At 34.9% G+C, this 27,935-nt stretch overlaps 1 protein-coding gene and 1 long non-coding RNA gene across 3 annotated transcripts in view; one reads left to right on the top strand and one right to left on the bottom strand.

The window, feature by feature from the left end:
* LOC111482588 (cullin-associated NEDD8-dissociated protein 1) overlaps positions 1-25,300 on the bottom strand; it is a 28,515-nt gene extending 3,215 nt beyond the window's left edge. Inside the window, exons 1-26 of one of the 2 annotated variants that reach the window (XM_023128431.1) lie at positions 25,176-25,300; positions 24,898-25,050; positions 24,687-24,785; positions 24,411-24,580; positions 23,931-24,141; positions 22,439-22,604; positions 18,246-18,375; positions 17,461-17,575; positions 17,188-17,345; positions 16,874-16,997; positions 16,568-16,618; positions 16,327-16,409; positions 14,437-14,521; positions 14,262-14,363; positions 14,041-14,139; positions 13,180-13,290; positions 11,886-11,969; positions 10,576-10,716; positions 5,037-5,129; positions 4,780-4,901; positions 4,513-4,675; positions 4,184-4,423; positions 1,259-1,507; positions 1,002-1,178; positions 771-917; positions 515-631 (exon numbers count right to left, since the gene is read on the bottom strand). In XM_023128431.1, coding sequence (XP_022984199.1) covers positions 515-631; positions 771-917; positions 1,002-1,178; positions 1,259-1,507; positions 4,184-4,423; positions 4,513-4,675; positions 4,780-4,901; positions 5,037-5,129; positions 10,576-10,716; positions 11,886-11,969; positions 13,180-13,290; positions 14,041-14,139; positions 14,262-14,363; positions 14,437-14,521; positions 16,327-16,409; positions 16,568-16,618; positions 16,874-16,997; positions 17,188-17,345; positions 17,461-17,575; positions 18,246-18,375; positions 22,439-22,604; positions 23,931-24,141; positions 24,411-24,580; positions 24,687-24,722 — 3,174 coding nt within the window. In that variant the 5' untranslated portion in view covers positions 24,723-24,785; positions 24,898-25,050; positions 25,176-25,300. The remainder of the gene's footprint in view (positions 1-514; positions 632-770; positions 918-1,001; positions 1,179-1,258; positions 1,508-4,183; positions 4,424-4,512; positions 4,676-4,779; positions 4,902-5,036; positions 5,130-10,575; positions 10,717-11,885; positions 11,970-13,179; positions 13,291-14,040; positions 14,140-14,261; positions 14,364-14,436; positions 14,522-16,326; positions 16,410-16,567; positions 16,619-16,873; positions 16,998-17,187; positions 17,346-17,460; positions 17,576-18,245; positions 18,376-22,438; positions 22,605-23,930; positions 24,142-24,410; positions 24,581-24,686; positions 24,786-24,897; positions 25,051-25,175) is intronic. The other variant, XM_023128430.1, reaches the window with a different exon arrangement.
* On the top strand, positions 5,141-20,410 carry LOC111482591. Its single transcript, XR_002718238.1, has 3 exons — positions 5,141-5,605; positions 5,752-6,752; positions 20,312-20,410. It is a non-coding gene; the product is annotated as an uncharacterized LOC111482591 (long non-coding RNA).
* Positions 25,301-27,935: the final 2,635 nt, after the last annotated feature.

The raw sequence follows: 27,935 nt of genomic DNA, 5'->3' as shown, positions 1-27,935 counted from the left end.
ATATCAATTAACAGTTAATTTTACTTGGAAACGTTTTAGATATCATTTTCAAATTTCATGATCAATTAAAAATCAAATATAAACCTTGGGGACCAAATAAATCACTTTTGAAACCTCAAGAACGAAATAGAAATTAAATTCAGTTTTAAAAGTTAAGAAGCCAAATAGAAATTAAATTTAGACCCCATAGATCAAAAGTGTATTTTTACCCAAATCCACCCGTCTGGATCATAAATTATCATACCACATAGCAATCCACTGTAATTCAACCTCAACATTTCATCTACAATGGCAAATATCACTGAAATTATAGTCTCGCCTCAATATTCAGAGACTATTAACTAACTTAGTGTGCTATCATTTTTAATATATATATATATATTATATATATATATATAGATAGATAGATAGATAGATAGATAGAGAAACAAACTTTCATCCGGATAAAATGGAAGGAGCAAGTAAACTTGGAAGCAAGCCCAACTTAACGTCATGCAGAGAACTAGTTGATTACCTTCACAATTGTTTGATCATAAAGAAGCGGCAATAACTCAGAAAGAAGCCCCTTTACAAGGTTAGGCTTATTGTGGGCAAATGTACTCAAGGCCAAGACAGCAGCACGTCTAACATGCTGCATACATTCAAAATCATGTTAAATTAAGATTCTACATCCAATGAACCACCAACAGTCACTTGATAAACTAAATAGAAGCAGAAAAAAAGATTTCCAAGATGAGCTAAGTATCTCAAGATGAATATTTGGTACTTACACGATCATGATCCTTTATAAGCATCAGGAATGACGCAATCTCAGGGTATATAATCTCGTCTATCTTCTCAGGTCGCTCAACTATGGAATACTTGACTGCAATTACAACAGTTGCTCTAGTGAATGCCGCTGGACTTGTTGTCCTTACCTAAAGAAGACATTGAAACATGCTATGTAAAAGTTAAAATTCACAGCCCACGGTACAACAGAAATAGTAAACCTGATCAGATACCTTGAGAGCAGGAACAAGTTTTCCAGGTTCAATAAGAGCAATTTTACCGAGGCACTCAGCTACAACATTCCTGACTCCCTCTTCCTCACTTTCGCAATGATTAAAGAGTAGATTAAGTATCTTCTCAACACTCGAGTCTTGAAACTCTGCTTTATCCACAGATTGCCTAACTATCACCTGTAATGGATAAAAGTTGCAAACTTACAACTGCAAGATAAAGTCAGAAAAGGCTGACTTTAGGCATCTGATGTACATACCTCCTTCAGTGAATGAAGCAAGAGATATTGTTTCTTCTGCTGATTATCAATCTGGTCCAATATAAAAGGCAAATATTTGGATAAATTACCAACAGCAATATTACCCAGAGCATAGGAGGCAGCAGACTTGATCTCTTCAAAGGGAGATTGAAATGACTCAATAACAATATTCTCTATGTGAGCATGTGCGCTCAAGTCCTTCCTTCTCCCGATCTCCCCAAGACAGAGTAAAGCAAGGTGCTGCTTAGCCTGAATTTTGCAATAGTAGACATTAGACACCAGGATAATTTTCCAACAGAAACAGACATGAACTATGAAAGTGAATAATTAAGTAAGATCCATTTACAAGATATAAGTTAGTTGCTTCCAAAAGTGCAGGAAATACATACACATATGTAGAATACATAACAACTCTTCAAAAAGAAATTTACACAAACTTTTTCAGTCGTGTTTCCTATAGCACGAGGCTTACAGAAGCACAATAGTCCTTCGGGAGTTAAACATGAAGTGCAGAAAGAGGAAGGGTCTTTTTATAGGTAGAATAGAAAAACGTCAATTTTTTATATTACAAAAATATATGGTATAAGATAATGAAAATTTTGGATGAAATAGGGTTTTTAGATGATATTACTTAATTCTATTAACAAAAAATCTAAAAGGAAAACATGTACACTTTAGCATTGAGGCTTATGGCAAAGTGAGGCACTCTGAATAAGCTTGTTTATTTTAATGAATAACCAGCTTTCATTGAGAAAAGATGAAATAATATAGTGGCATACAAAAAGAAAGCCCACAAAAAAAAGTTTAGGCAAACTACCAAAAGGGCTTCCCTACATTCATGTAAAATGAGTCTTAATGATAATTACAGAAGAAACTTCGTCCCAAAACCCCAGAATGACAGATAGAATCTAACAAGAGACCAAACCTCACTCAGAGATCTCTCAAGCCCTTTAAAAGTCCAGTGTTCTCACTCACCATAGTCCCCATACAATGGCAATACCCCTTAGCTTGGCACAAAAAAATCTTCCCTTTTCGCAAAAGGAAGGATGGAAAAGTACTTTTTGATCATCTCTCAGCATCCAGGCCAAGCCTAGACCAAACTCTCAAAAATCGATTCCAATTGTGTAAGCAACATCACAGCAGCCTCAAAGAATAGGTCAATATATTTGCTGCCCCCCACCCAAAAGATGTACACAATGGCCATCAAGTTAAGCACCCTCCTCGACACTCAGTTCAAAGTGTTAAATCTTTTGTGGAGGACCTACCAAACGAAAAACTTAACCTTCTGGGGAATTTTCACCTCTAGACAAGGACCAAATAATTAAAGAGACAAGGACTAACTAAACAAAGAAAAAAAGGATTTGCACAAGAACCCTCCAGACCGACTAGGATTCCATGTGAAAACATCTCTTCTCCTTGGAGTACAACTCCCCCAATCAATGACAGAAGATCAACAATATCTAACATTTCCTAGCTGACAAAGCATGCCAGAACACCAACGAAGAAGAGGACATGGGCTGAGACAAAACTGCTGCCACTAAGTGGTTCCTCACAAAGATAACAAGAATAAACGAAAAAATAAAGAGCAAAGATGTCTATCCCCCAACTACTTATCCTCCCAGAAAAAAGTGTCCCTCTAATTTAGAAGAACCTTTCATCCCACTCAAGTTTCTTCAAAAGGCGACAAAATAAATTTTTTCACCACAACCTTATGCCCTAAGATACTAAACTCATGATAACCACGAAAGTCATTTAACCATATGGACTTGTTACGGGCTCTCACATTACCAATCTCTAATCCCCCGAAGTTTATTGGCTTCCTATCCACCTCCCACTTGAATGAGTAATCCCATTTCCCCTCTTCAATCCCTTTCCAAAGGGAATCCCTCATAATCTTCTTCAAACATTGGAATCCTAAAAAAAAGGATAGAAAGTAGGTACCGAACCCACTCAAGAATAACCCGATAAAAGTAAATTGGCCTCCTTTCAAGAACGAGATCCTCTTACAGCACAACAGTCTCTAGTAAATCTTACAACAGGATCCCAAAACGACATGCAGCTAGGTTCATGAACTAAGAGACTGATCCAACATCACACCCAACCAAAGCTGCCCACCCTCAGCTTAATAAGATCATAGCTCAACACCAAGAGCTGGCACTTACCTCCATTATTTTACAACCTAAATATGGGCTCAAAGAAAGCTAGAAAACTATTTAGGTTGACAAATGACTCCTGATTGCCTTAACAAAAAAAGATAGTGTCATCCAAAGATGAGACCGAGAAATGTTATCCTCACCAACTTTGAAACCTCCTGAGATGATTCCTTAAGACATTCGCAATGCTCAGGAAGAGAAAGGGTGAGAGAAGATCTCCTTGTCTAAGTCCCCTCGAGGCACAGATTCTCCCCCTCAGTCTACTATTAACAAGGAACAAGTACCTCATCAATCTAACACAACTCCAAATCCACAACCTCCATTTATACCCAAAGTCTATCTTAGCTAGGACTCTACCATCGATTTAATAAGATTTTTTTATGAGCATGCCTCAGCGCACTTTTCAAAATATTGTTTGGATGAAAATATTTCACTAAGAAGTAAAAGACAACATAAGTGAGAGATCCCAAAACTTTATTTTACTCGAACAGAAAAATGTACCGTACACAAAGTACTGTTCAATACAACTTACAATAAGTTCTATTTAAAACTTTTATTTCCCCCCTCCACCATTGAAGCTACATTTTCTTCATGTTGAAGTTTCACCTAACGCCATACATATCGAAGCAACACCAACTCAGCAGGCCACATAAACCAACAAACCAATAAATGAAGTATAGGTCCAATCATAACACATATGTTTCACATGGAATAACTACTAGAATATTTATACTAAACAAAAAAAATTAAAAAACAAGAAACATAGACTTACAGAATTCGTACTGCTATCATCTTTCAGAATTTCTGTTAGCATTTTTACTGTTGAAGAATACTTTTGATCACCAGCGGCAAGACACAAAACAGCAACACATTGGGCTATCGAAAATAAAGCTTGTTTTGCGACACCACCCGATTGAGGTGATGGTTTGGCACATGAAAGAAGAGAGTCCAGCAAGGCATCAAAGCTGGTATTTGCAGAAGAGACCAATGCAGCAAAAAAGCTCTGTAAAGCCTGCAATTCATAATACCAATAGTTCCTAACATGAAGGCATGATAAATCAAGGTATAACAATACGTAAACAATCACAGAGATATGAATACCACAAGTGCCTGCCCCTGCAGGAGTGAACTTTTGATTAGCAGAAGTGCCTGAGGAAGGACTTTGTTCCGAACGGCCAAACCAATACTTGAGCTAGACCTCCTGTCAGCCATCAAGGTACAGCATAACTCCAATGCAAGAGCTGTCATATGCAAGTCTGAATCACTGCCAAAAGGATGAAAAATTCAAACATGAGTGAAACAAAATGCATGCAGGATGGAGGGTCGAGAATGGAGGGAGAGGGAAAGAGTGGGTTTGGAGATTAAAACCTTATCAAAGTTGAAAGTTCCACAATAATGACTTCATATGCTGAAGGGCCAATTTTATCGCCATAAGCAGCTATAAGTGAATTTAGAGTCCCTAGAGTTGCCTGTCTCAATGACCGATTGGCCTGTTTTTCCACCAAAAAAACAAACTAACTAACTCACATGTACATATATCGACTTGGCAGCCAATAAAGAAAGAAACAAGTGTCTGCAAGTGCAAGCAAAAACATCATCACCGACTACACCAGTCGTTTCCATACCTTACGGAGAAACGCTGTCAACTCTGATATGACATGCTCTAAAACACATGACAGGTCTATTTGAAGTGGAGAAGCAGCAATGACAGCAAATGCCTGGGGCCAAATATTTGTATTTAAGAAAGCATCATATTTAGTGAGAAACAAAACATTTTCGTTGGATAAGAAAAGATATGATACTACCATATAAAATATAAAAGATCGGAGAGGAGATAATCAACCTAAGCCAGAGCTCCAAGATTACCAAATATCTGGGCTAAAATGAAAAATAATAATAATAATAATAATAGACAGCAATTTCTAAACACTAGCAGCATACAACAAACTAGATGCATGAAGCCTTACACAGTTCCAAAAAACTTTAGGCTGGAGCATCCCTATGCACAACAATATCTCATTGTCAACCTACACAAAACCATGATCGCTCATCCTTTCAAAATGCATAGAAATATTTGTGGTTGATTCTGATTAGGAGCTTCCTTTGGATCACTCGGCTTGAAAGAAATTACTTTGAAGATTTACTAGACTTATTTATTTGATATTATAATGTATACAGCAGCCACTTGGTGCAGGTTGATAGATCTTCCTCTAACCACTTTCTTAGTGATATATGTGCTAATTGGAAGGAGCTTCCTTTGGATCACTCGGCTTGAAAGAAATGACATTGGAAAGGAGGAAAACTACACTTATTTATTTGATATGCAGCCACTTGGTGCAGGGTTGATAGAGCTTTCTGTAATCACTTTCTTAGTGATATATGTGCTAATTGGAAGGAGCTTCCTTTGGATCACTCGGCCTGAAAAGAAATTACATTGGAAATGAGAAAACTACACTTTTTTATTTGATATTATATTGTATACAGCAGCCACTTGGTGCAGGGTTGATGGATCTTTCTGTAATCACTTTCTCGAGGCATCCTTCTCAAAAGACTTCAGCTTTTCCTTTCAGCCACCAACTTGAAATAACTTCTGGAAGATAGACTAAAATATCCCAATGGAAACACCAACTCAAATTGAACTTTTTGCATAACCGCAACTAGCGATATGGGAGTATAATATTAGAGGGAAATTACAGATAGAGAGTTTACAACAGATAATAATAATGATGATGATGGGGTCTACCGAAGTAGCAAATGGCAAGACGGTGGTCTGTTCAGTACTGTCGCCCCTCAAAATCATTGAACGGTCTCTGGTTTCTCTCACACCAAGGCTCCTAAAATAATACCTTTACACTATTCTTCCATAAGATCTTGCTTCTTTTAAAATTCAACCCGAAAATAAGGCCAACCACGTTCCTACTAACTAAATTGCAAAAATTTATTTCAAATCATATCCATGGAATCAGGGTGACGCTAGAATCCAAGGCTTATAAAATATATCTGCTATATTGTGGCTTCCAAACATACTNCAAAAAAAAAAAAAAAAAAAAAAAAAAAAAAAAAAAAAAAAAAACTGCATTTATTGGAATTTTTCTGGTTCCGAATCAACTTAGCTAAATATTTATCCAAAACCTACCACATCTAGGTTTTTTTCTTTTTTTTTTTAAACGGACGATTTCATTGATGATTGAAATTTACAAAAGGGATGTATAATCTCTAGTGTTTACAAAAGACCTTCCCAATTTGCAATGAGGGAGGTATAACTATAGGAAGTAAAAATATTAGCCAGCTTACACCAAGATATAGCTTGGTAAACAACATTGTCGAAAAGCTTTGTGTAGGTCTGTGTCTTTTCTGCAAATAGGGCTTTGGCATTCTTGAAAGGGTGGTACGTTAAGGCCATATCCAAAAATTCCAAAAGAAAGTCATTATGAGGTTTTTCCATAATAGGGCTTTTGCATTCTTGAAAGGGTGGTACATTAAGGCCCAAAAATTCCTTTACCTCCCTAGGAAATGTGAGATGTCATCCGAATATATTGAGAATCATTGTCCAGAAATTTTGAGTGTATGTGCATTGCATAAACAAGTGGCTAAGGCTTTTTTTCTTTCTTTCTTTCTCTTTTTTTTTTTTTTTTTTTTTTTTTTTTTTTTTTTTTTTTTTTTTTTTNTTTTTTTTTTTTTTTTTTTTTTTTTTTTTTTTTTTTTTTTTTTTTTTTTTTTTTTTTTTTTTTTTTTTTTTTTTTTTTTTTTTTTTTTTTTTTTTTTTTGTTGAAGATTTTCACTTGTGCTATGCACTATTTTCCAAAGGAAGAACTTCACCTTTTTAGGCTGATGTTCTTTCTATCTTTGCTAGCGTGGGACTAATTGCTTCTACTTTTTCTCCCATGTCCATCATCAAGGATTTTGTAGAAAAGACCCCGTCTGCACTGGGAGCCAAGTTAGTGAGTCTGCTTTGTTTGACAATACCACACGGGCAAAGTTAAGGCTTAATTCGGCCCATTCGGTTGCTTCATTATCCTTTAAACTACCAAGCTTCAGGTCCCAAAATTTGTTGACAGCATTCCACATTTCTTTAATCATGGCTTTTTTGCTATGAGAGTCTGTACAAAAGTGGATACTTCAAGGCTAGCGTGGTGTTTTCAATCCATGGGTCGGTCCAAAACCTCCCACATCTGAGCTTAAAAAATAATGATTTGCTAAACTAAAAAGTACTGAACGGACCAAAAAAATATTCATTCACTCCAAACTTAAAACTACATCCAATCTTCTACAAACGCAGTCTTCTACTATAATGAAGATTTCAAATGGTTTCAAATACATGCTACAAACTGCACTTCAAGAAGCCTAACAGTGGCTACCTTGACTTCTAAGCAACATAATAATGAAGGCCAAGGATACAACAAAACAAATCTTCAAACCCAACTAGGAATAGCTGCAAACAGATTTTACATCTTTTTCCTCTATACAATAGCCATACACTCTCAAAATAACTCACTGAATAAACCCTCGAAAATGCGAAGTATATATAATAAGTTGCCACAATGTCGCAACATTATGGAAATTAGCATCAAATTAGATGTGTGTGCGCACCCTTTTGAATTTGGGGTGCAAATGGTAGTGTTGAGACGCTACAGCAATGTCTCAACACCACATATGATGTAGCATTGAGACGTTATGCTCTCCTAGTGTCTCAACCTTGTCTACTCGGCTCCAAGGATGATTTAGCTCAAACTAAACAAAGGTCTTTACATGGATTTTTGCATTTGAAAGGTTGAATACAACCGCAGATTCTACAAAAGTATGCCATTGGTGCTGCTCTTCCCTAATTGGTTCGTCCTTTGTAGAAAAAGGGGGCAACATGATGCGTCTCTTTCTCACATGTCCTTTTTCTGCCACTTGTTGGGAGGATTTTTTAGGTTATTCAATATTGTTTGTGCTTTCCCAGTAATGTCTTGAAAGCTCTATACCAACTGTTGTGGCCAACTGCTGTGTCATGAAAGCTCTATACCAATTTCTTTGATGTGTGAAATTTACAAAGGGATGTGCTGTCCATGATACTTACAAAAGACCTTCTCAATTTATGAGGAAAGTGTGACTATGAGAAGCAAAAGTATTAGACAATTTACGCCAAGATATAAGTGGTAAACAATATTGTCGAAGAAATTTGTATAAGTTAGTGTATTTTCCATGAATACTCTTTTATTCTTTCTTTCCATGGATTCCAAAAGAGAGCCACAATGAAGTTTTTTCATAGCAAGCTTTTGCATTCTTGAAGGGTGGTACATTAAGGTCATGTCTAATAACTCTTCTGCCTACCTAGAAAAGTGAGATGTCATTGGAAGATATTGATAATCCTTGTCCAAAAATTATGGACATATGTGCACCGCATAAATAAATGGTTTTGTGATTCATTGTCTTTCTTGCTTAAAGGAACCAAAACTTGGGAGTAGTCATGTAGGACATTCTTTTTAGTAGATTTTCACTTGTGCTAATGGCTTTATGCACTATTTTCCATTGAAAAAACTTCAGCTTTTTAGGGTCATTTCCTTTCCATATTGTCTTCGCTAGTGTGTGGTTGATTGCTTTTACCTTTCCCCCCTATGTCCATCATCAAAGATTTTGTAGAGAAGATCCTGTCAACGCTAGGAAGCCATTTTAGTGAGTCTACTTTTTCAAAAAATACGATCAGGGTAGGTCAAGGCTTAATTCTACCCATTCCTCAACTTCGTTATCCTTTAGTTCCTACACTTCAGGCCCCAAATTTTGTTTGCATCTTTCCATGTTTCTTTGATCGTGGCCATTTGTTGTGAATGTCAAAACACCAATCTAAAGGTCAATCCAGAAAGATGTGCTTCCCCCATCACCCATTCTATGGCACATGTAGTTGGCGGTACTTTTTATGTACTTCCGTGGACCCTTTGCAGAAAGTGGACGGTCAATTTGTACATGATGTAAGAGTATATTTAGTATATATAAGATTTCTCCACAAGGCATTATTTTCATGATAATATCTCCATATCCATTTGGCGAAGAGAGCTTTGTTCTTCTCCTTTATCGGAAATAGACCAATGTCTCCCTTTTCCATTGGACAAGATGTAGATCATCTTTCTGCAGATAGTTTTCTAATAACCTGTCTATTTCCGTAGCCATTTTTTGTGGCAGAAATGTAGTAGTAGGAAGGTTGGACAATGTGGCTAGTTTTAGGGTGAGTTTTTCGCCTTTTAAAATATAACATGATGACCATGTTCATAACCTTTTTTCAATGTTTTCAATAATGGTCTTCCAAAAGGAGAAGGATTTGTGGTTCCCATTTAAAGACAATCCTAGCTACATATTCATTCATTCACCCTTTTTACAACAGTATATATTGGCAAAGTCTTTGATAATCTCTATACTATATTATGCCCATAATCTCTATTTTCTATGGAAGAGACATCTGACATTTTAGAGAAGAGGATTGTATCATCCCCAAACTGAAAGTGGTTGATACTTGAGTATTCATTACCATCCTGAAAGTCATTTATTTGTCCTTCATATTCGGCCGAAGAGAATTATGGTTTGAGAGAAACAAAAGACAAGAATTAATATGGCTGTTTTTTTGGGGGGCTAGCTAAAATATTTGCTTCTTCTTGGTCTTTATCTAAAGCATTTTGTAACTATAGTGTGATGCAAATGTTTGCCAATTAGGAGTCTTTTGTGTATCCTTTGGTGTGTGGTTATCACATCTCCCCTCATTTGTATATCGCTTTGATAATGAAAGTTTCCACTCTTAACAAAAGGAAGTCCGCACCTCCTTCATCTTTCACATTTTTCTTGGTCTTCCCATCCTTGGAAAATTGCCATGCTCTGAAGTCTGAATCTATCATGGCAATAATTCTCTAACACTACAAAAGAACATGCATCTCCACATCTTCCTACTTTCATATTATGACCTGAAACCAACTCTTTGTGTTTACTTTACCTAAATCGGCACCGGAAAACATAACCACAAACATGAAAGCCATCTTTCTAGCATTTCAAATAATTTGAAGCAACTGGAGAATACGGATGGTAAAATAGCATATTATTGACAATAAAGGGAAATAGGGGGCTGAAAGATGAAACCTAGAACTAGAAGAATAAAAACAAATGCATTTCATGTAAACTGGAAAGAACCAAACTAACCTTAACAGCTGTAAGCCGGGTAATCTCATTTCCCATCCGATCAACAAGAACTGGAAGGCAGGTTGCTAACTCTGCTTTGAGGTTGTCACCAAATGTAGACACAACAAGCCCCATGCAAGAGATGGCACACTCCTTGACTTCCTGAAAATTTACATTAGATGTTGGATTAGCTGTAATCATCCTCCAACTATTACTCACTCTGACCTTAACCTTTCAACAGATGAAAAGAATTAAAATATTCAAGGATACAACCTCCAGGAAGAATAACAAAGAAACCAAAACAAGGGCGATAAAACATCCTTATTAAGTACAAAAGACAAAGAAGCAGGAAAAACCCAATCTAAATAAAAGAATGCTATGCTATCCACAAAAGTTTAGACCCAAAGAAGGGGAAAATCCCTTAACAGACACCAACAAAAGGAAATCCAAACAAAACTAATGCAACAGCTCGCTGAAACAAAACCAACTCTGCAAAAATAACAAACCCAAGCACCTCAATACGAATGACAATAACACACCCCTACCAACAAAACAAAAACCAGCCCACTTAAAAAGTAGCCAAACCCAACAGTTGATCCGTTCGTAATTACTTTCATTAAACAATATGAAAGAACAGAAATGGTAGAGCCGCACAATATTAAGAGAAACTCACACCCAAGTTTACAAGACCCTAATTATGAGAGATAGGGGGGCATATCAAGAAAAAGTTTAGTAAGTTCCAAAAAAATAATAAATAAAAATATGAAAGTCCTACACAAGTATTTGGAAGTTCCAACCAATTTCCGTAACAAAGTCTTCAGCCATAGGGCCTCAAGTACCTGAATCAATTGAAAAATCTACTCTATCTACTCCTTTTCAAACATTATCTACATGGTTCACAAATATTCTTTCTTTACTGAAAAAAAAATTAGTTCAGTCCGTAAAAATTTTTGCATTCTGAACTACATAAACATTTTGGAAATGAAAGCCTCCAAAAAAGTTTTGTGGATGACTATGTTGGGAGGTCTCTTACTATATGATGTAATCCAACTTGTGTTATAAAGACAATGGGATATGGGTACATCCTTTTTAGAAGCATAATAAAGATGCCAATCATTTCGCAACAGTTTTGGGTATCCAATCTCTAAAATAATATTTGAAGGTATAAAAATTGAACTCTCATTGTTTCTAAAAGAAAAACAGAACATTCCAATTAATTTCTCAGTACTTTAAGGACGTTTTAAAGAAAAACTTAAAGAACAAATATAAGAATAAGCAATAGTTGTAAATGGACGGAGAAAATGCTGTTCACCCTTGGAGGTTCAACAGACCTGATCTTGATCTTGATTAGTCAGGCGTGACATTATAGCATTATATATAGGATGAACGTATTGTTTGAAGTCAAAACCTTGCCCCTGGGAAAAAAAAGAGATGCTGAAAATAAGATTACAAAACAGAAAAGATACCAAAAGCTCTGAGTAGCCATTGTATTCTTTATTTTCTATTATTTTGAATATAAGCTTGGTTAGCATATTATACGAATTTTCAATATTCTTTTAATACTTTTGAAATCATCTCCAAATTTCAGAAAGGTAAGAGCTTGTTTGGTATACAATTCTGATTTTGTTTCTTAATTTTTAGATTCCCGAAATAAATCAGATTCAGTGAATATCTGTTATGTGAGTTTGTTTTCATTTCGTACAAGTCTTACATTTGAAATTTGGAATTGCAGAACTACACTAAAAAAGTAAAAGAAAATGATAAATATATTATTTCAAGCTATAAACTCATTTTATTATGTTAAAATTAAAAGATGTATAACAAAATATATTCTAAATTATATAATATTGTTCAATAATAGTTCTACAAAATTTATGACATAAAATATGTTAATAAACTAATTAATGATATTTGAAACTGAGCTAAATATTCAGTTCATAACTTTTTAAACAAACTTTGAACAATTCTTTTAATTTAGATCAGTTTATAAATCTATTACCAAAACCAGATCTAAAAAGCACAAAACACAACTCCATCTAAAAACAAAAATACAACTCTATTTTCATTTGAATCTCTTATTTACAAATTTTCTGATTTTAGATCACTCACCAAACACATCCTAAGATCTATTTTGTCCTTATTTTCTGTTTTTTTTTTAAATTAAGCTGACTTAGAAACCTTTTATTTGTATAGCTTTTCACTCTTAAGAGAATAATTTTGAAATTGAGGTCAAATTAAAGCCGCAATTTCAAAAATAAAAATATATATACTTTCAGAGGATTACTTATGGTTTTCCAAAATGTGGTTTAGATTTTAAATACATTTTTAAAAATAGATCATGAGAGAAAAAAACATCGTTAGTAACCCAGCATGATTTACAAAAAAAACAAAACAAAACACACAACCTCAAATACCTGAAAAACTTCTATCTACGGGAGGGGGTATTGTTTCTGGTTGCAAATATGGCTTAGACAGCAAAGAAGTAAAAAAATATATATTTTAAAAAAAACAAATGTCACCATTAGTAAAAATGAAAACTTGCATTTTGAAAAATATGAAAAGTATTAATTATCAAATGGGGCCAATGAACTAATTCTACAACTAAAAGTAAACTTTTAAACTCACCTCAATACCAGGACGAACAACCCGAACGAGTTCCCCACATACCCTCAATGCTTCAGCAGTAACCTTGTAATAACGCTCTCCAACAGCAGACAAAACAGGACTTGAGAGATCCTATATCAACGCAGATCAAGTTATTAATGCAATAATCATATCCAATCTATTGCCTACAGAATGAGAAAATATTTTACAAATTTAACATTCATCAAGTTTCATAGACATCCTGGCCTAACTATAGAACAACTGCATCTACATAACTCTAAAACTAGTTCCAAAAAGAATAGAATACACCTAAACGGGCATATTTCAGAACACTAAATGAACTTGAGTCAAAATTCCTGCTTGAAGTCCACATTTTAACTCTAAATTTGGTTCCAAAACTGATCGCTATCAAATTATCCTTCTTAGCAAGCACACGTAATATTTTAGTGAAGAGATCCCCCATAACAACTGAAAACACCTACCAACCCTGTAATTTAATTCCATTGCACCTAATGCTGGTAGTTGAACTCCTTCACTCCTCAAAGTCTGAAACTTTATTTTTATAACAAAAAAGGACTTTTTGCTTAGTAAATATGAACAGTTTCACAGAAATGCAAGTTTACTAAGAAAAAGAATCTGCATTCACTGAAAAAGAAACAAGGTTAAAATGTCATTTTGATACCGGCAATTTAGGTTTTAAGATTTATTGAAAGTATAGGGACAAATTTTGGATTTGGACATTTGAAAGAAAGTACTTGGACCAAAATAGAATAAATCTCCAAGTATAGGGACCAAATGATACTTTAACCAGAAAAAAAAAAAAAAAAACAAATTTCAATATGCTACAATGTACATTAGCCAGGTGACTCTTTTTCTTGTTACCTTGATATAAGGATGGAAAACCGAAGGAGAATTTGAAGCCAACACCAATCTAGTGAAAATAAGAGCTTCTATCTTCAAATTTGAGGTTGATGATTTATCCTGCAAAGTTCAGTGAGACAAGCCACGATAGAGTAAGGGAAGGGAAAGAAATTGGCATCACAATAGATAAAATTCAATTGCTAGAACTCATATGCAAAGCAGCAGAAGATGATAGTGCATACACTTAATGCTTTTTCAATTCCTGGAATGAGCGATCCTATGAAATCAGCAAGACAATCGGGCAAGACAACCACAAGCTCTTTCAAGACAGAAAAGGCACCAACCTACAGGGTATCAGAGCATAAAATTTAAATGGACCCATACCAAACCCAGAACAGCCACCAACAATTTCTTTACCTTTGTCTTGATAGATTTCTCCCGTAGCTGCCTATTTATAGATTTCACAATCTTTGGCACTTCTTGATTTAACAACCACCTTGGACTGCTTATGCCAATAATCAATAGAAACAGATTTTATTAATTATAAATACAAAAAATAAATAAACAGATATTGGGGAAAAAAACTAATCAAGGACCATGTTATTTACTGAAAGGAAGAAAATCAGAACTGAACTTCATTAATCTTCAATATCAATTCAGAAATACAAGATGGGAGGCCTATAAAGAGGTTCAAACCAGAACTTAGAGATCCCATTACGGGTTGAACCAATTAAAGCTACCACCTCATTGCAATTATGGCTAATGGCTGCAAATATGCAAATAAAATGGTAAGCTAGCCCAGCTAATCATGAACGTTGTTAAACTTGAAAATAATTCTAAGTGTTATGTACTGGAAGGAAGAAAACCAGAATTGAACTTCATTACCATTGAATATCAATTCAGAAATACAAGGAAACCTCTAAAGAGGCTTCAAACTGGAACTTAGAGATCCCATCACGGGTTAAGCCAATCAAAACTACCACCTCATTGTAATTATGTTTAATGGCTGTCAATATGCAAATAAATAGGAAGGCAAGTTCGGATCCTAGTTTCATTCAACACAAAAATCCAGCCCTTGGAGGCCATAGGACAATGAATAAATCAAAAATTACATTTTAGATTCGTTTAAAAATAAATTTAAATACATGAAATACAATTTAAATAGAGTTTATTTTATACGTAAATGAAAAATATAAATATATTTAATCGCATAGAGTTGCTTATTATCTAATGAATACATTGATTTATTCTAATTATAAAATAAAATAACGAAAATTGATGAAGTATATATGCAAAGAAAGAAAACGAAGTGCAAAAAAGCAACATAAGAATCTCAAAAACTCATGATTCAGGAGGGCACTATAAGCTCTTGAGATGCCTTCCACATGGGCATCCTAAGATGCTCGGCATCTATATGGCCAGAAATCCAATATTCATACTGAACAAACAGAGTAATCAAGATGCACATCACATAGAAATCTTGGATTCCTACCAAATAAACGACCCCTAGAACATGAATTCCAAAACCCTACTAAACCTGGCACCTTTATATCTGATTTTTTTTTTTTTTTAATGAAAACAAACTTTAATAGATGAAAAGGAAAAACAATGTTCAAGTATACAATCTCCTAATGGAGGAGGAAAAAGGATTAAGTTAATTAAACAACAAAACACCAAAAATTACAAGAGCAAAGAGAAATACTATTGTCATCAAAGTAAGGAATGAAATCATTCGTTTCTAAAATAATTTCTATGCTCTCAGATTTCGTTGAAAGACACTTTAAACTCATTCCAAACTATGACTAAAATCCCATGAAGAATTGACCAATAGCAGTACAATATCCTCGTAGAAAAGATTTTGTAACTTCACTCTACTTAAGGCAAAAAAAGGCAACAAAGATCATGATCATTGACTTCTTCCTTAAAAATACGAACAATATTACATCTTTCCTTCATCTCAGCTAGGCCTTTATGCCTTCCTTTGGGTGTCCTTGACCAGTTTGTACTTATCCTTTGTCTATTTTCCTCAACAATTAGAGCCTTTTTAGTACACAAGTCTGGCTTTTGCCCTTTGTTTCTTCTTTTAGTTCTTTTGCTGTGAGTCTTTTTCTTTGTTTTTGCTCATTTCTTGATATTCTTTCATTTGCTCCATGAAAATATGGTGTCACACCAATTATTAAGCCCTACAGACAAGNCACCAAAAAAAAAAAAAAAAAAAAAAAAAAAAAAAAAAAAAAAAAAAAAAAAAACCACAGCCAAGCCAAGGTGCAAATGAACCAAAAACATTTAAAGAAAAAATGAACTTGCCTTAATTCATTCATGTCAACCTGCCCTTTTGTTACATTTCCAGTTTGGCGCAACAGTTCAATAAAAGTACTAAATACATCCATCTGCATACACAATAAACATCCATAACGGGTGCAAGTGAGTGTTTTTTTTTTTTTTTTTTTTTTTAAGAAAAACCTTTCATAGAAAAAATAAAATAATACATGACCATCCATACACGTGCAAGTGAGTATTTAAATCTGAATTATAACATGCCTACTACCTTGACATTTTCTTCCCTCTCTTTAAATCTATCGATCAATTTTGGACAAGCCTGCCAATATGAGAATGACTTGAAACATAAGCAGACAATAAAAAAAAAAATATATAACTTAAAAATTAGAAAAAGAATCAACTTTCTTGAAACATTAGAATTAGATCAAGATAACGAAAGTTAGTTCAAAGTTCAGAAACAAACATCATGGTTATAGCCTATAGGTCAATTGAAGATCAACTGAAAAAATATCAAATGAAATAAGATGAGGTCAGAGAACTTGGCCTTCAAAAAAAAAAGTTAAAAAGAAAGCACCTCCTCATATAGTCTTGAAAGCATCTCTGGTCGTGATACAATTAATGCTGATAAGCATTTAGCAGCTGCTCGTCGGACTTTCCAGCTGAGATCTTCATCATCTGTATATTCATTGGCACTTTCACTGCAAGATAGCATCAGTAATACATCAAATTTGTAACTCCACCACAAAGGGACAATATGTTTATTAAAACAATTACAAAATATAAAATAAAACCAAAAAGAATATACTTTTTTTTTATAAGAAATCAAAGAGAAAGAGGAAAGAGGAAAGAGGAAAGAATTAAACAAAACAAAAAGAATATATATATTACTCTTCTTCCTCTTCTTCATGAATCTCATCATCAGTATCTTCTTCCATATTATCAGTAAAATTTGGGTCATAACTTAAATACTCCAAGGTAAGATAAAGAACGTTATCACAATAGGACGAAATATCCCTGGGGCACCTTAGAAGAAAACTTTCAAGAGCCTGCAATCGCAAGACCACTTTAGTAATATAAAAGAGGCATCAAAGTTTAATTATACAAACTGAAATTGATGGTGAGTGTAAGTTTTTAACAAAAATAAGTGAGAAGATTAAGTACCTGTAAACTGTACTCACGAAGCTCTTCATCACTTTCAGAAGCACTTGTGCAATAATTGATAAGCACGGGAACAGTGTCCCCAAGATGAGGTCCAAAACGATATCCAACTGCACGGCTATGATGCCAAGAAATTTTGATTCATTAGCATATTACCAAAAAGGCCTAATTCTGTTTGTCTCACAATTGAGATCCTTAAAAAGGGGAACACTATCACTTGAAAAACAAAATAAAATAAAATGTACTTACCAGTGACTTGGTACATGACTTTCAAAGGAATTGAACTAATTGCGCAACTAATGAACTATAGCAATTACTATATTAAAACTTTGAGTGCTTATTATAACATGGGACATTAATTACTCAACTAATAACCTATAGAAAATTTTCATTTCATCACATTTAATATTTAAGTTTTGGTTTGAACAATTGAATTGAACTTCAGTAAGTGGGAAAACCAGTATCCACCGTTAGTTGGCCTTCCATCTCACCAAACAATCTGCAAAATTACTTGAACATATAACAATCAACTCTCATATTACATTCACTACTTTCTCTCTCTTTTTTCCCTAGTTCTTAATAAGATACATTACATCAATTCAGCTGGTATCATATTTGGCCTATGACATGAGCTATAGATATCACAGCACAAAAACATATTTTCCATTTCTCTGAATAACCTAATATTAGAGGTATCAAAATATACTCAATTTCCATTACATACAGGACATGGCATGAAGAATGCAATACACATCTTACATAGAAAAGCTTCGTGTCATAAAACTTACCTCAAAGCACCAATCATTTGGATATTTGTGCGTGTAATTTCTGCTTTGGTACTTTTAATTCTCAAGCTTCTAACAACCTCAGTTGTTGCCTTCGCCAACAAATCGTCTGATAAGCTCGAAGCAAGAGAGGCTGCAAGCAATAAAATTATTAATTCAACAAACCTCTACTAGCAGCTCATAAGTTTCATAACAAGTACAATAGGTGATCCCATTTTCATGTCTTTGTTACACTACATGTGATTTATACTATACAGTACCAAATACTTATTTTTAGTTTAACATGTTGGGTAGGGATTGAAACCTCAGCTCTCTTGTAATGTCTAAACTAGTTATGTTCAAGTTGGAATACAATTTCAAATACTTAGATTGATTGATTACCATCATTGCCATCACAAAAATCAAGTTCCACATAGTTCAGTAGAATACTCTCACAAAATGTTTCCATAAAAGCTTATTTTCCTTTTTAGAAAGGATGATCACCCGAAGTATATGCAAGGAGGATCTTTGGGTCCCTTGAAATTTCCATGTGCCAATGAAGAATGTCTTACGGTCCCCCCAAAAAGTTCCTTCGCTTTTTCTACTTTAACAAAAATGGTAAAATGTTCTCAGCTTTATGAAGAGAATTTGAAAGCTTTCCCAGTCAAATTAATGGCTAAAAAATAACAATGTCGCTAGCTTCCTTCCCATCTGGCGTTGCCAAAAAAGGTCTCCTTCTCTCCCTCCTGACCCTAGAACTCTTCATCGCCATCAACTCCAATTTCTTCAACCAGCAAAAATCTAATCGAGAACTCCATGTCTTCCCACTTAATGTAACAGCCCCGTGGAATATACCCATCCCATTCCCCCTAGACTCGAAACAAATATAAACCTCCCAATTCTCTATGGACCAAATCATGTCATGTCATCCCCTTTGCCAACCCCTCCATAAAGTGTCGCCAAGTTACGAACAAGTTCAAGAGTTCGCGAGTAAGAGGGAACATCTATGATCCTAACCCATCCTTTCTCAAACTCCAATCTTTTGCCTTCCCCCACCAAACTTGAATCCCATAGTCTCAAACTAATGGTACAAATGTTGATAAGCCTCTCCTAAAGTTTACTAGTCACTCTTCTCACCAATAATTCTTACACAACCATTGCCAAGTTGCCACAAAAACACCTCATCTTCACTCTCTCCAAACACTTTCCACAAATCCCTCCCAACTTCCACCCAAGAACAAGATGCCTTCTCCATCACCACAACACCTTGTGAGACTACAGAAGGGAGATCAAATTCCTCCTTCAAATCTCCAATCAACCTCTAAACTATTCAAGCCCCATTTCATTGTATGCGCAAATGAAGATGCTAACTAGGGAGGAATTTTTGGACCTTGCTCTTTAGAAGAAGTGCATATAGAGATATTAATAAGAAATAGCGCTGACTCTAAAGCAACTTTAAATGAATGTCACCCTCCCCTATCTTTACCTTTCTGAACAAAAATGGAAGCTCTTCTTCCTCTAAACGGCTCTCAAGCCAACATACGCCAAGCACCTTTGCGCTAAACACACATTGCACCCAAACCAACGCTTCCAAATAGCCTCTTTTCCTAAAGAAAGCCTCCCCTCCCAATCTCCGAACCACATCTCCAAAGAAATTTCTTACCCAACTATAACTTCTAGATTCACTTGAACACTCGAAGATTTGCGCGTGCTAACTTCCTCAATCTCCACCTTTGACCCAAAGCTTCACTCCTTGAACAATAAAAGCTTACACTCCACACTCACCCTAAGATTGTTTCTCTCTCTGACTCTTATGGAAGAGTCGGAGAGAGAGATTGTATGTCAAGTCTTTGAAATCTCGAAATTGGCAAGTAATGCTTCAACTAATGAAAGATAGATTTTTTTTTTTATATATATAAGAGACAATTTCATTGATGAGTGAAATTTACAAGTGGGATGTATAATCGATGATGTTTACAAAAGACCTTCACAATTTTCCATGAGGGAGGTATAACTATAGGAAGTAAAAATATTAGACAGTTTACACCAAGATATAGCTTGGTAAACAACATTGTCGAAAAGTTGTGTAGGTCTGTGTCGTTTCTGCAAATATTCTCTGATTTCTTTCTTTCCACAGATTCCAAAAGAAAGCCATGATGAGGTTTTTCCATAATAGGGCTTTTGCGTTCTTGAAAGGGTGGTACGTTAAGGCCATATCCAAAAAATCCTTTACCTCCCTAGGAAATGTGAGATGTCATCCGAATATATTAAGAATCATTGTCCATAAATTTTGAGTGTATGTGCATTGCATAAACAAGTGACTTTGTGATTCGTTTGCTTTCTTGCATAGTGGACACCAATTTGGAGAGAGAGTGATGTAAGGCATTCTTTTTTGAAGATTTTCACTTGGGCTAATGGCTTTATGCGCTATTTCCCAAAGGAAGAACTTCACCTTTTTAGGTTGATGTCCTTTCCATATTGTCTTTTCTAGCGTGGGATTTATTGCTTCTACTTTTTCCCCCATGTCCATCATCAAGGATTTTGTAGAAAAGACCCCGTCAGCGCTGGGGAGCCAAGTTAGTGAGTCTTCTTTGTTTGACAATACCACAGGGGCAAAGTCAAGGCTTAATTCGGCCCACTCTGTTGCTTCATTATCCTTTAGATTCCTACCAAGCTTCATGTCCCAAAATTTGTTGACAACATTCCATGTTTCTTTAATCGTGGATTTTTTGTTGTGAGAAAGCTTGTACAAAAGTGGATACTTCAAAGCTAGCGTGGTGTTTTCAATCCATGGGTTGGTCCAAAATGATGTGCTTCCCCCATTCCCCACCTTATGACGAGTTCGGTGGGTGATGAGATTTTGATGTTTCTTTATGTACTTCCAAGGCCCTTTTGTAGAAGATGGAGGGAGTTGATCTTTGTTTGATGTAGGAGTATATTTAGCCTTTATAAGATTTCGCCATAAGGCCTTTTCTTCATGATGATATCTCCATATCCATTTGACGAGGAGAGCTGTGTTCTTCTTCCTTATCAAGAGAAGACCGAGACCTCCCTTTTCTGTTGGGAGGTTTATAATATTCCAACGACAAGGTGTGCACTATCTTTCCACAAGTAATTTCTGAAAAGTCTTTCTATATTCCAACGAAAGATATAGAAATCATAAGTTAACAACGAAAGATAGATTTCTAGCAGCTAATTACAAACAAATTATAAGTTAACAACACCAAAAATGCCAACAAGGGAATAGGAATGTGGTTGTTTAAACAAAAACTTCATAGGAGCTTTTACAAACCTCACTAAAAATGAAATTTAAAAAACAAGGGGCAAAGTCCATTTTTTTTATAATACTATAGCTCCTTTTTGGTCGATTCTTCATTTTCAGCAAAAAAAGAATCAAGCGAAACAAGATTTCATATTCCTCACGGAAATATTCATCAAATCCATGAATACATTCTTCAACATTGTCCGATCATAATCATCATCAAAGTATTCCAAAAAAATCCATGAAAAAACTCCTCTTCTTTGCTGGAAAAATTGGAATCTTGAACCAAAAGCCTTCCATATGCATTCTAGGAGTTTATCATGATGAAGAGGCTTCCTAACCATCTCTCGAATGTGTGCTCTCTGTTCTTGGAGCATTCTTGTTGGTCACACAGGTCATTCTTGTCATTTTTTATGAAAACTATGGTCGTTGTCTACTGTTTGCTTTTTTGACCATGCTGATAAGAAAGATTCAAAGCCAGTTGATTTAGTGTTTGACCACAGTACCCACCATACATTGAACATTGGTCAAATTTCTTTGAATGTCTCTAACTGATAGCAAGCGTCTAGTTGATGTTCTTGGTAAGAAAATGGTTTGCAGATTTTGGTGCAAGTTTGCTTTACACTCCCAACTTAACTGAAGTGTGTCACATCTAAAGGTGGCTGTCATCCTCCTAGACATTAAGCCCTCTCACATTTGAAAACATCAAAGGAAAATATCTCCAAGAATCCTCAAAGGAATGTTTAATGTGAATCAAAAGGTAAGTGAACAACAAAAGATTAACCCTCTACATATAGGAGAGGAATGGAAATAGTTACTAATAAATCAATTAACCATTCAAATGAAAATTACAAGATAATTACTAATAAATCTACATCAAAATGACAAGAGCAGCCAACAAAAAAGTTAAATAAAAACTTGGAAATAGCGAATGCATTTATCATCTGAGTCTTACCAATACACGACACAGTCTTCTTTCTAACACTGGCTTGATTGGAACCCAACTGGGATAATAATGCACTTAATAGAAGCTCGTGATCATTCGTCATGAGATTTCCAAATTTGTGAAGAACGTCACATAAAATATCAAGGGACTCACATTTTATCTCTGTGCTCATTCCCTGTATAATAAAACATGCACATCTATAGACCCAAACTTAAGCTTTCACTGTTTAGCATAGTAAAACAATTAAGAAATGTTAAATTTAGGAACATTCTTCAGTATATAAACTTCAAAAGCTAATTAACCTGTTAATAAAAAGTGATTTTCAGGTCTAATCAACCTTAACCCTCCTAACCGCCAAGTTCTTTTATGCAAAAAGAATTACCATGGTTTATTTGCCTGAGATCTTGCGGGTTCAGATGATCAGAATATTCCTTTGGAAACTTTGGATGGAGAGGAACAAGAGAACTTCCAACAAGAAATTTCTTCTCATGATAGATTTTATGACAGAACTTTTGTCAATGCTCATGGTTGGCGTAAATAATTTTCACTTATAGTTATTAAGTAACTTTTTGAAAATTTTGGAAGGCCTTTTCCTAACCCCCAATTAGTTTGGGGCTCCCTTTTTATATTTCATCATATCAATGAACTATCTGTTTCTTACCGAAAAGACAAAAAAAAAGTTTAAGAAAAAAAAAGCAAAAGCAAAAGTAAAAGGCAAAAATATATACAAAATCAAGTGCATTGGCATATGAAGTCAATCAGAAACATTATTATAACACTAAATAATGAAAAGAAACATTGATGAACAAAAATACTAAAATAAACTCATGACTTGTGTCATTAAAAAATTTTCTTTTATAGAAAACCAAAAAAAAAAAAACATTGATAAAATGCAACTTCTAGGGAAGCTCTCCACAGAGGCTAAAGAGGTTTCTATCGGCACAAACTATAGAAAGAAATAAATTTTTTAAAAGGAAACAAATCTTTTCATTCATGAAGAAGAGAGAACAATCGAAAAAAGAAAAAATAGCCTACAAAACATAGACTGAAAAAAAGCAGAAAATAAAATAAGTACAGAAAAATGATATTGAAACAAGGATCAAAGAAATCAACTCTACAAGAAAACCTCCCAATTGTTACTAATATCTTGAAAAGAATATCATGCAAAACCGCAAGAAGCTTTAATCTTGATGAATTCAAAACGGCCTGAGCAAGAAAAGAATTTGTCCTCAAAATTCTTTGATTTCTTTCCAACCAAATATTTAAAAGAACGGCATTAGAAGCATTAAAACAACGGAGCTTAGATTCAAAAGGCAAAGACTTAGAGCTAAGAAGCTAATAAATGTTGCTATGACGGCTAACAACATATATTCGCATTTGCCAACTCTAACTACTGAAACTAAATCTATAAAAATTGATGTCAAAAGAATGCTCTAAAGTTTCAAATTCTTCTAAGCTTGAACATTAAGAACTGAATTAGATGAATGTTTCAGACACTCACAGCAGTAGTGATCCCCTTTATCAATTGGGGTGAAAGAGTGATGAGAATAGATTGAGCAAGAGATGGCACAGAAACTTCAGCTACAACTGTCTTCAAGGCTATGCTGGCAACATCACGGTGCTGATCTTTCCCATTGAGCAATTTTCCACAAAGTTTATTTGTCATCTCCACGACCCGTGTTTCACTAACCTTCTTCACTAATGGAGCAAGGCTGAAATTTAAATTGACGAAAGAGATTAAAAGAAAAGATTGAGAATTGAAAGACCACATCAATACTCCTATTAACTTGATCAATTCTATCTCTCCATTTTTTTCTTTTCACATACATGCATATGGTCTTAAGAACAAGTTCCTCTTAAAGAAACAGACAGCCTACAAGATCACAAAGAAAAAATCGTCTATTGGAGTTGCCGTTGCATGGTAAGCAACGACCATTGAAGCCAATGGTCAGCAAGCGGAAAATGTAAGAGTCCTACATACCATTTCACAGCCAACCCAGAAACATCACCGGCTGCATCATCAAGCTGTTGTATGATTATGTTTGACAGTTTTGTCTCCAGCTCAGTATCAGCTTTAAAAGTATCTTTGTTTAACTCGTTTAATAGATCAGATGTTGCCATGTATCTGTAATCTTTATCTTTGCCTGTCATCTATGAAACACACGTGCAAGTCAAACCAACCACAAGCCGAAAATATCAGTGAAGTAAAAATGTAATAGATATAGATTATTACTAATGCAATCCGGTAAAATAGTACCTTCTCTAGGATACCCGTCATCGCTAAATTCGCCATTGGGGAGCTGTTAATTTAGGCCAGGAGAATGCTGTCAACCTTAATTTGTAGAACGCGAATGATCTGAGAAGCCACAACATGACAAACAGATATCAGCATAATCACAAAGAAAGAGAAAATGTATTTGTTAATTAGTTAAAGATTCCCTAGAACGAAATTGGCATCATTTAACGACCTCGAGAAAGTAATATCTGACAGTGCATGTAAAGAAAGAAACCCTAAAACACAAAACCAGACCGCAACGTCATCGTCCGTACGCGTAAGAAAATACGATGGAATTCAAGAGGAAAAAACCTAGACAACAAAGGCAACAACAGAGCAATAGAAACTGCAGCAATGGCGATTCATTCATCAACAGAGATCGAAATGGAGGGGATTAAAAGTTGAAAAACAAAATTCCGGCCATGGCACTGGGGAATGGAGGAGCAAAGAATCCAAAAGGGAAGAACTGACCTACAAGGAAGAGCACCCGTTGCAGCGCGGCGAAGCAGTTGCGGTAGCTCACTGTCGTAACTTCACGAGTCAGGTGAGTGTGTGAGAGTACACAGATCAGATGAAAAGCATCTGAGAACGAGACTGGCTTAAGTTCTTTGCTTCCTTTATTTTAATCTCTTTTTTTTTTTCTTTTTCGTTTTTTACTTTTACTTTTTTTTTTCTGATTTTTTTAAATTCACTGCCCAAATATGACGTAAACTTATTAAGAAAAGGTTGGTACATTAATAATAATTTAGGGAATGTGTATGCGTTTACAATCAATGAATACTCACTCCATTCGTGTGAGATATTTGAGGAAGCCTCAGAGCAAAGCAATCAGAGCTTATGCTAAAAGTGGACAATATCATACCGAGACTCGTGTTCATATGACAGATACAGTTAAAAATGATTTTTGATTTTGATGTGAAAGATGGTCCTACAAAAATGGATTAGATCACCTGCCAAAGCATTTATATAATTGTTTGGAGATAAATGAGGTAGGAGTGCACAGACAGTCAAGAGGTCTGCCTAGAAGCAGTCACCCTTAAAGAGTACGTAGCAGCTCACTGATCGAGCGCTCATGCGCTGAAAATGAACAGGGCTAAGCGGTATGTCGAAGTTGTGGGATGTAAAAATGCATCGGTATAGTAGTGTTCCGCCTTAGAGGTAAGCACTGACGCGAGTTGTGATGGACGAAGCGAAAGTGAGAATGTCGGCTTGAGTAGTGCAAACATTGGTGAGAATTCAATGTTTCGAAAATTTAAGGGTTCCTCTACAAGGTTTGATCATACCGATATGCAAAAAAAAATGCTATGATTCTCTCGTACCAAATAGTTGACATTTACGACCTGATCACACTCATGTGCAGATATAACCACTGCTTTTGGGTAACTCAATTGTTTGAGCAACTCATGTTTTATGAATGAAATTATAGTGCTCTTGTAGTACCTTGATAACTCTCTAAAAGTAGAGTCATATCAAGTCTTTTTGTATTTAATATTGCACTTTTATTCACCCTCTTCTCATTTATTACCTCATTTATTACCTCATTTATTATACTTAGTGAGCATGAAATTGTTTATTGGACCGGAAAAAAATGATTTGACATAAATCGATCTTAATTCTACATTTAATTGAGTTATGTGGTAAATTTTCAAACATTTATGCAATAAATGGGGAATGACGTAAAAATTTTAAATCCACATCAACAAATACAAGTGGATCATTGACTACTCAATGAGTAACATCCCGTTGACAACTTATTCCTTTTCAGCCAGGGAACTCATGCTCAATATAAAAGGAAAAAGAAGACCAAGAGGAGAGACCACACTTAGGGAGAAAAATCGAATTACACCGCAGCAGTCTTTGCTGCAGTGAACTGCTATAAAACCAGAGAAAATAAGAAAACCTTAATCCAACAACTATTGACAGCTTAAGGAAAAGGAGACCAACAATGATTGATTAGGGCAAAGAGGTGGACGTGAGAGCTCGAGAGAAGGGAACTTCCATTGACGAATGACAACAAACCGGGATAACTCTCTATTTCCTTATTCTCTTTTCTTATTCCATCAATTTTACATGATTGAGATGCGTATTCTTATGTTTAATTCAGTTTGTATGGAGAGTTAAACCTTATAGAGAAGACGATAGAGTTTTATATAGTTTAAGTACGTTGACGGTATAATTTTAGTTTATTAAAGAGTTTGTTGTTAATGATTTAAATGTGTGTTTAATTAGCTACTCTAGTAAATAATTGTTCTCTTATTTGGGAGAAGAGATGGAGCAATGAAATCCTCTATAATACTCTAGTTTCATAGCAATGAGACTTGAAGGGTAATATAGAACGAGTAGGAATAATTCTCCTCCTAGAGCCTTGCTAATATAAATTACAATTATTATGAAATAATCACCTTCATGACCTCCGAAGTGGGCTAGAGAATCTATTAAAATAAACCAAAATGTACCACAAAACTCAAAACTTATCTATTTAATCTCTCTTAGCCCAACCTTCTTCGTATTATTTTCAACGATGATCTACCCCACACCCATTTGAATGTTACCAAAAAACTCAGTTAATTTCAGCGATAAAATTAATAAAAAAGATAGGTTCCCTTTGCGCAATCGATAATTTACTTATTATTTGCTATTTGTGATAGTGTATACTTGCACTTATTCATGTGAATTTTACATCATCTTATTATAATACATCCACACGGGCGGTTATACCTAGTTCCCATGTTTACATTAGGATTTTTCTTTTCATAAAATAATGGGCCCACATCATTATTAAAAATAATACTTATGTGGCGATCAATTGATGGGAATACTAACCATATTGTCACAGTACATGATATTTTTCGGTTGGATGACCTCTTTAAATATTTTTTAAGAAGTACGTGATTGAAAACAAAAAATGTTGAAAAAACCTTTTATTAACAATGTGAGGACGATCTTCAGTTTAGCAAGTCATTCGTGATAATCTAATAATTACCAGTGATGTGGGCAGGTAATTATATCTAAATACAATATTAAATCATATAAAAATCCATTTAATTTTTCCCATAATTTTTAATTATATTTCTAAATTTTGATAAGCAGAGTTGTTTTTACTTAAACTTTATATGATGAATGTCACAATCCAAAATGTGGTTGTGTCTCGAAGTAAGTCATTGAAGACGATGACTAATTTAAGTGGGGAGAATATCACAACCTGACTATAAAAAGAGTAGGTTGTGACTC

The sequence above is a fragment of the Cucurbita maxima genome, unplaced genomic scaffold (genome assembly GCF_002738345.1).
Source record: "Cucurbita maxima cultivar Rimu unplaced genomic scaffold, Cmax_1.0 Cma_Scf00008, whole genome shotgun sequence".
Classification (NCBI taxonomy): domain Eukaryota; kingdom Viridiplantae; phylum Streptophyta; class Magnoliopsida; order Cucurbitales; family Cucurbitaceae; genus Cucurbita; species Cucurbita maxima.
Note: the sequence above shows the minus strand (reverse complement) of the source record. Positions and strands in the feature narration are given on the sequence as shown.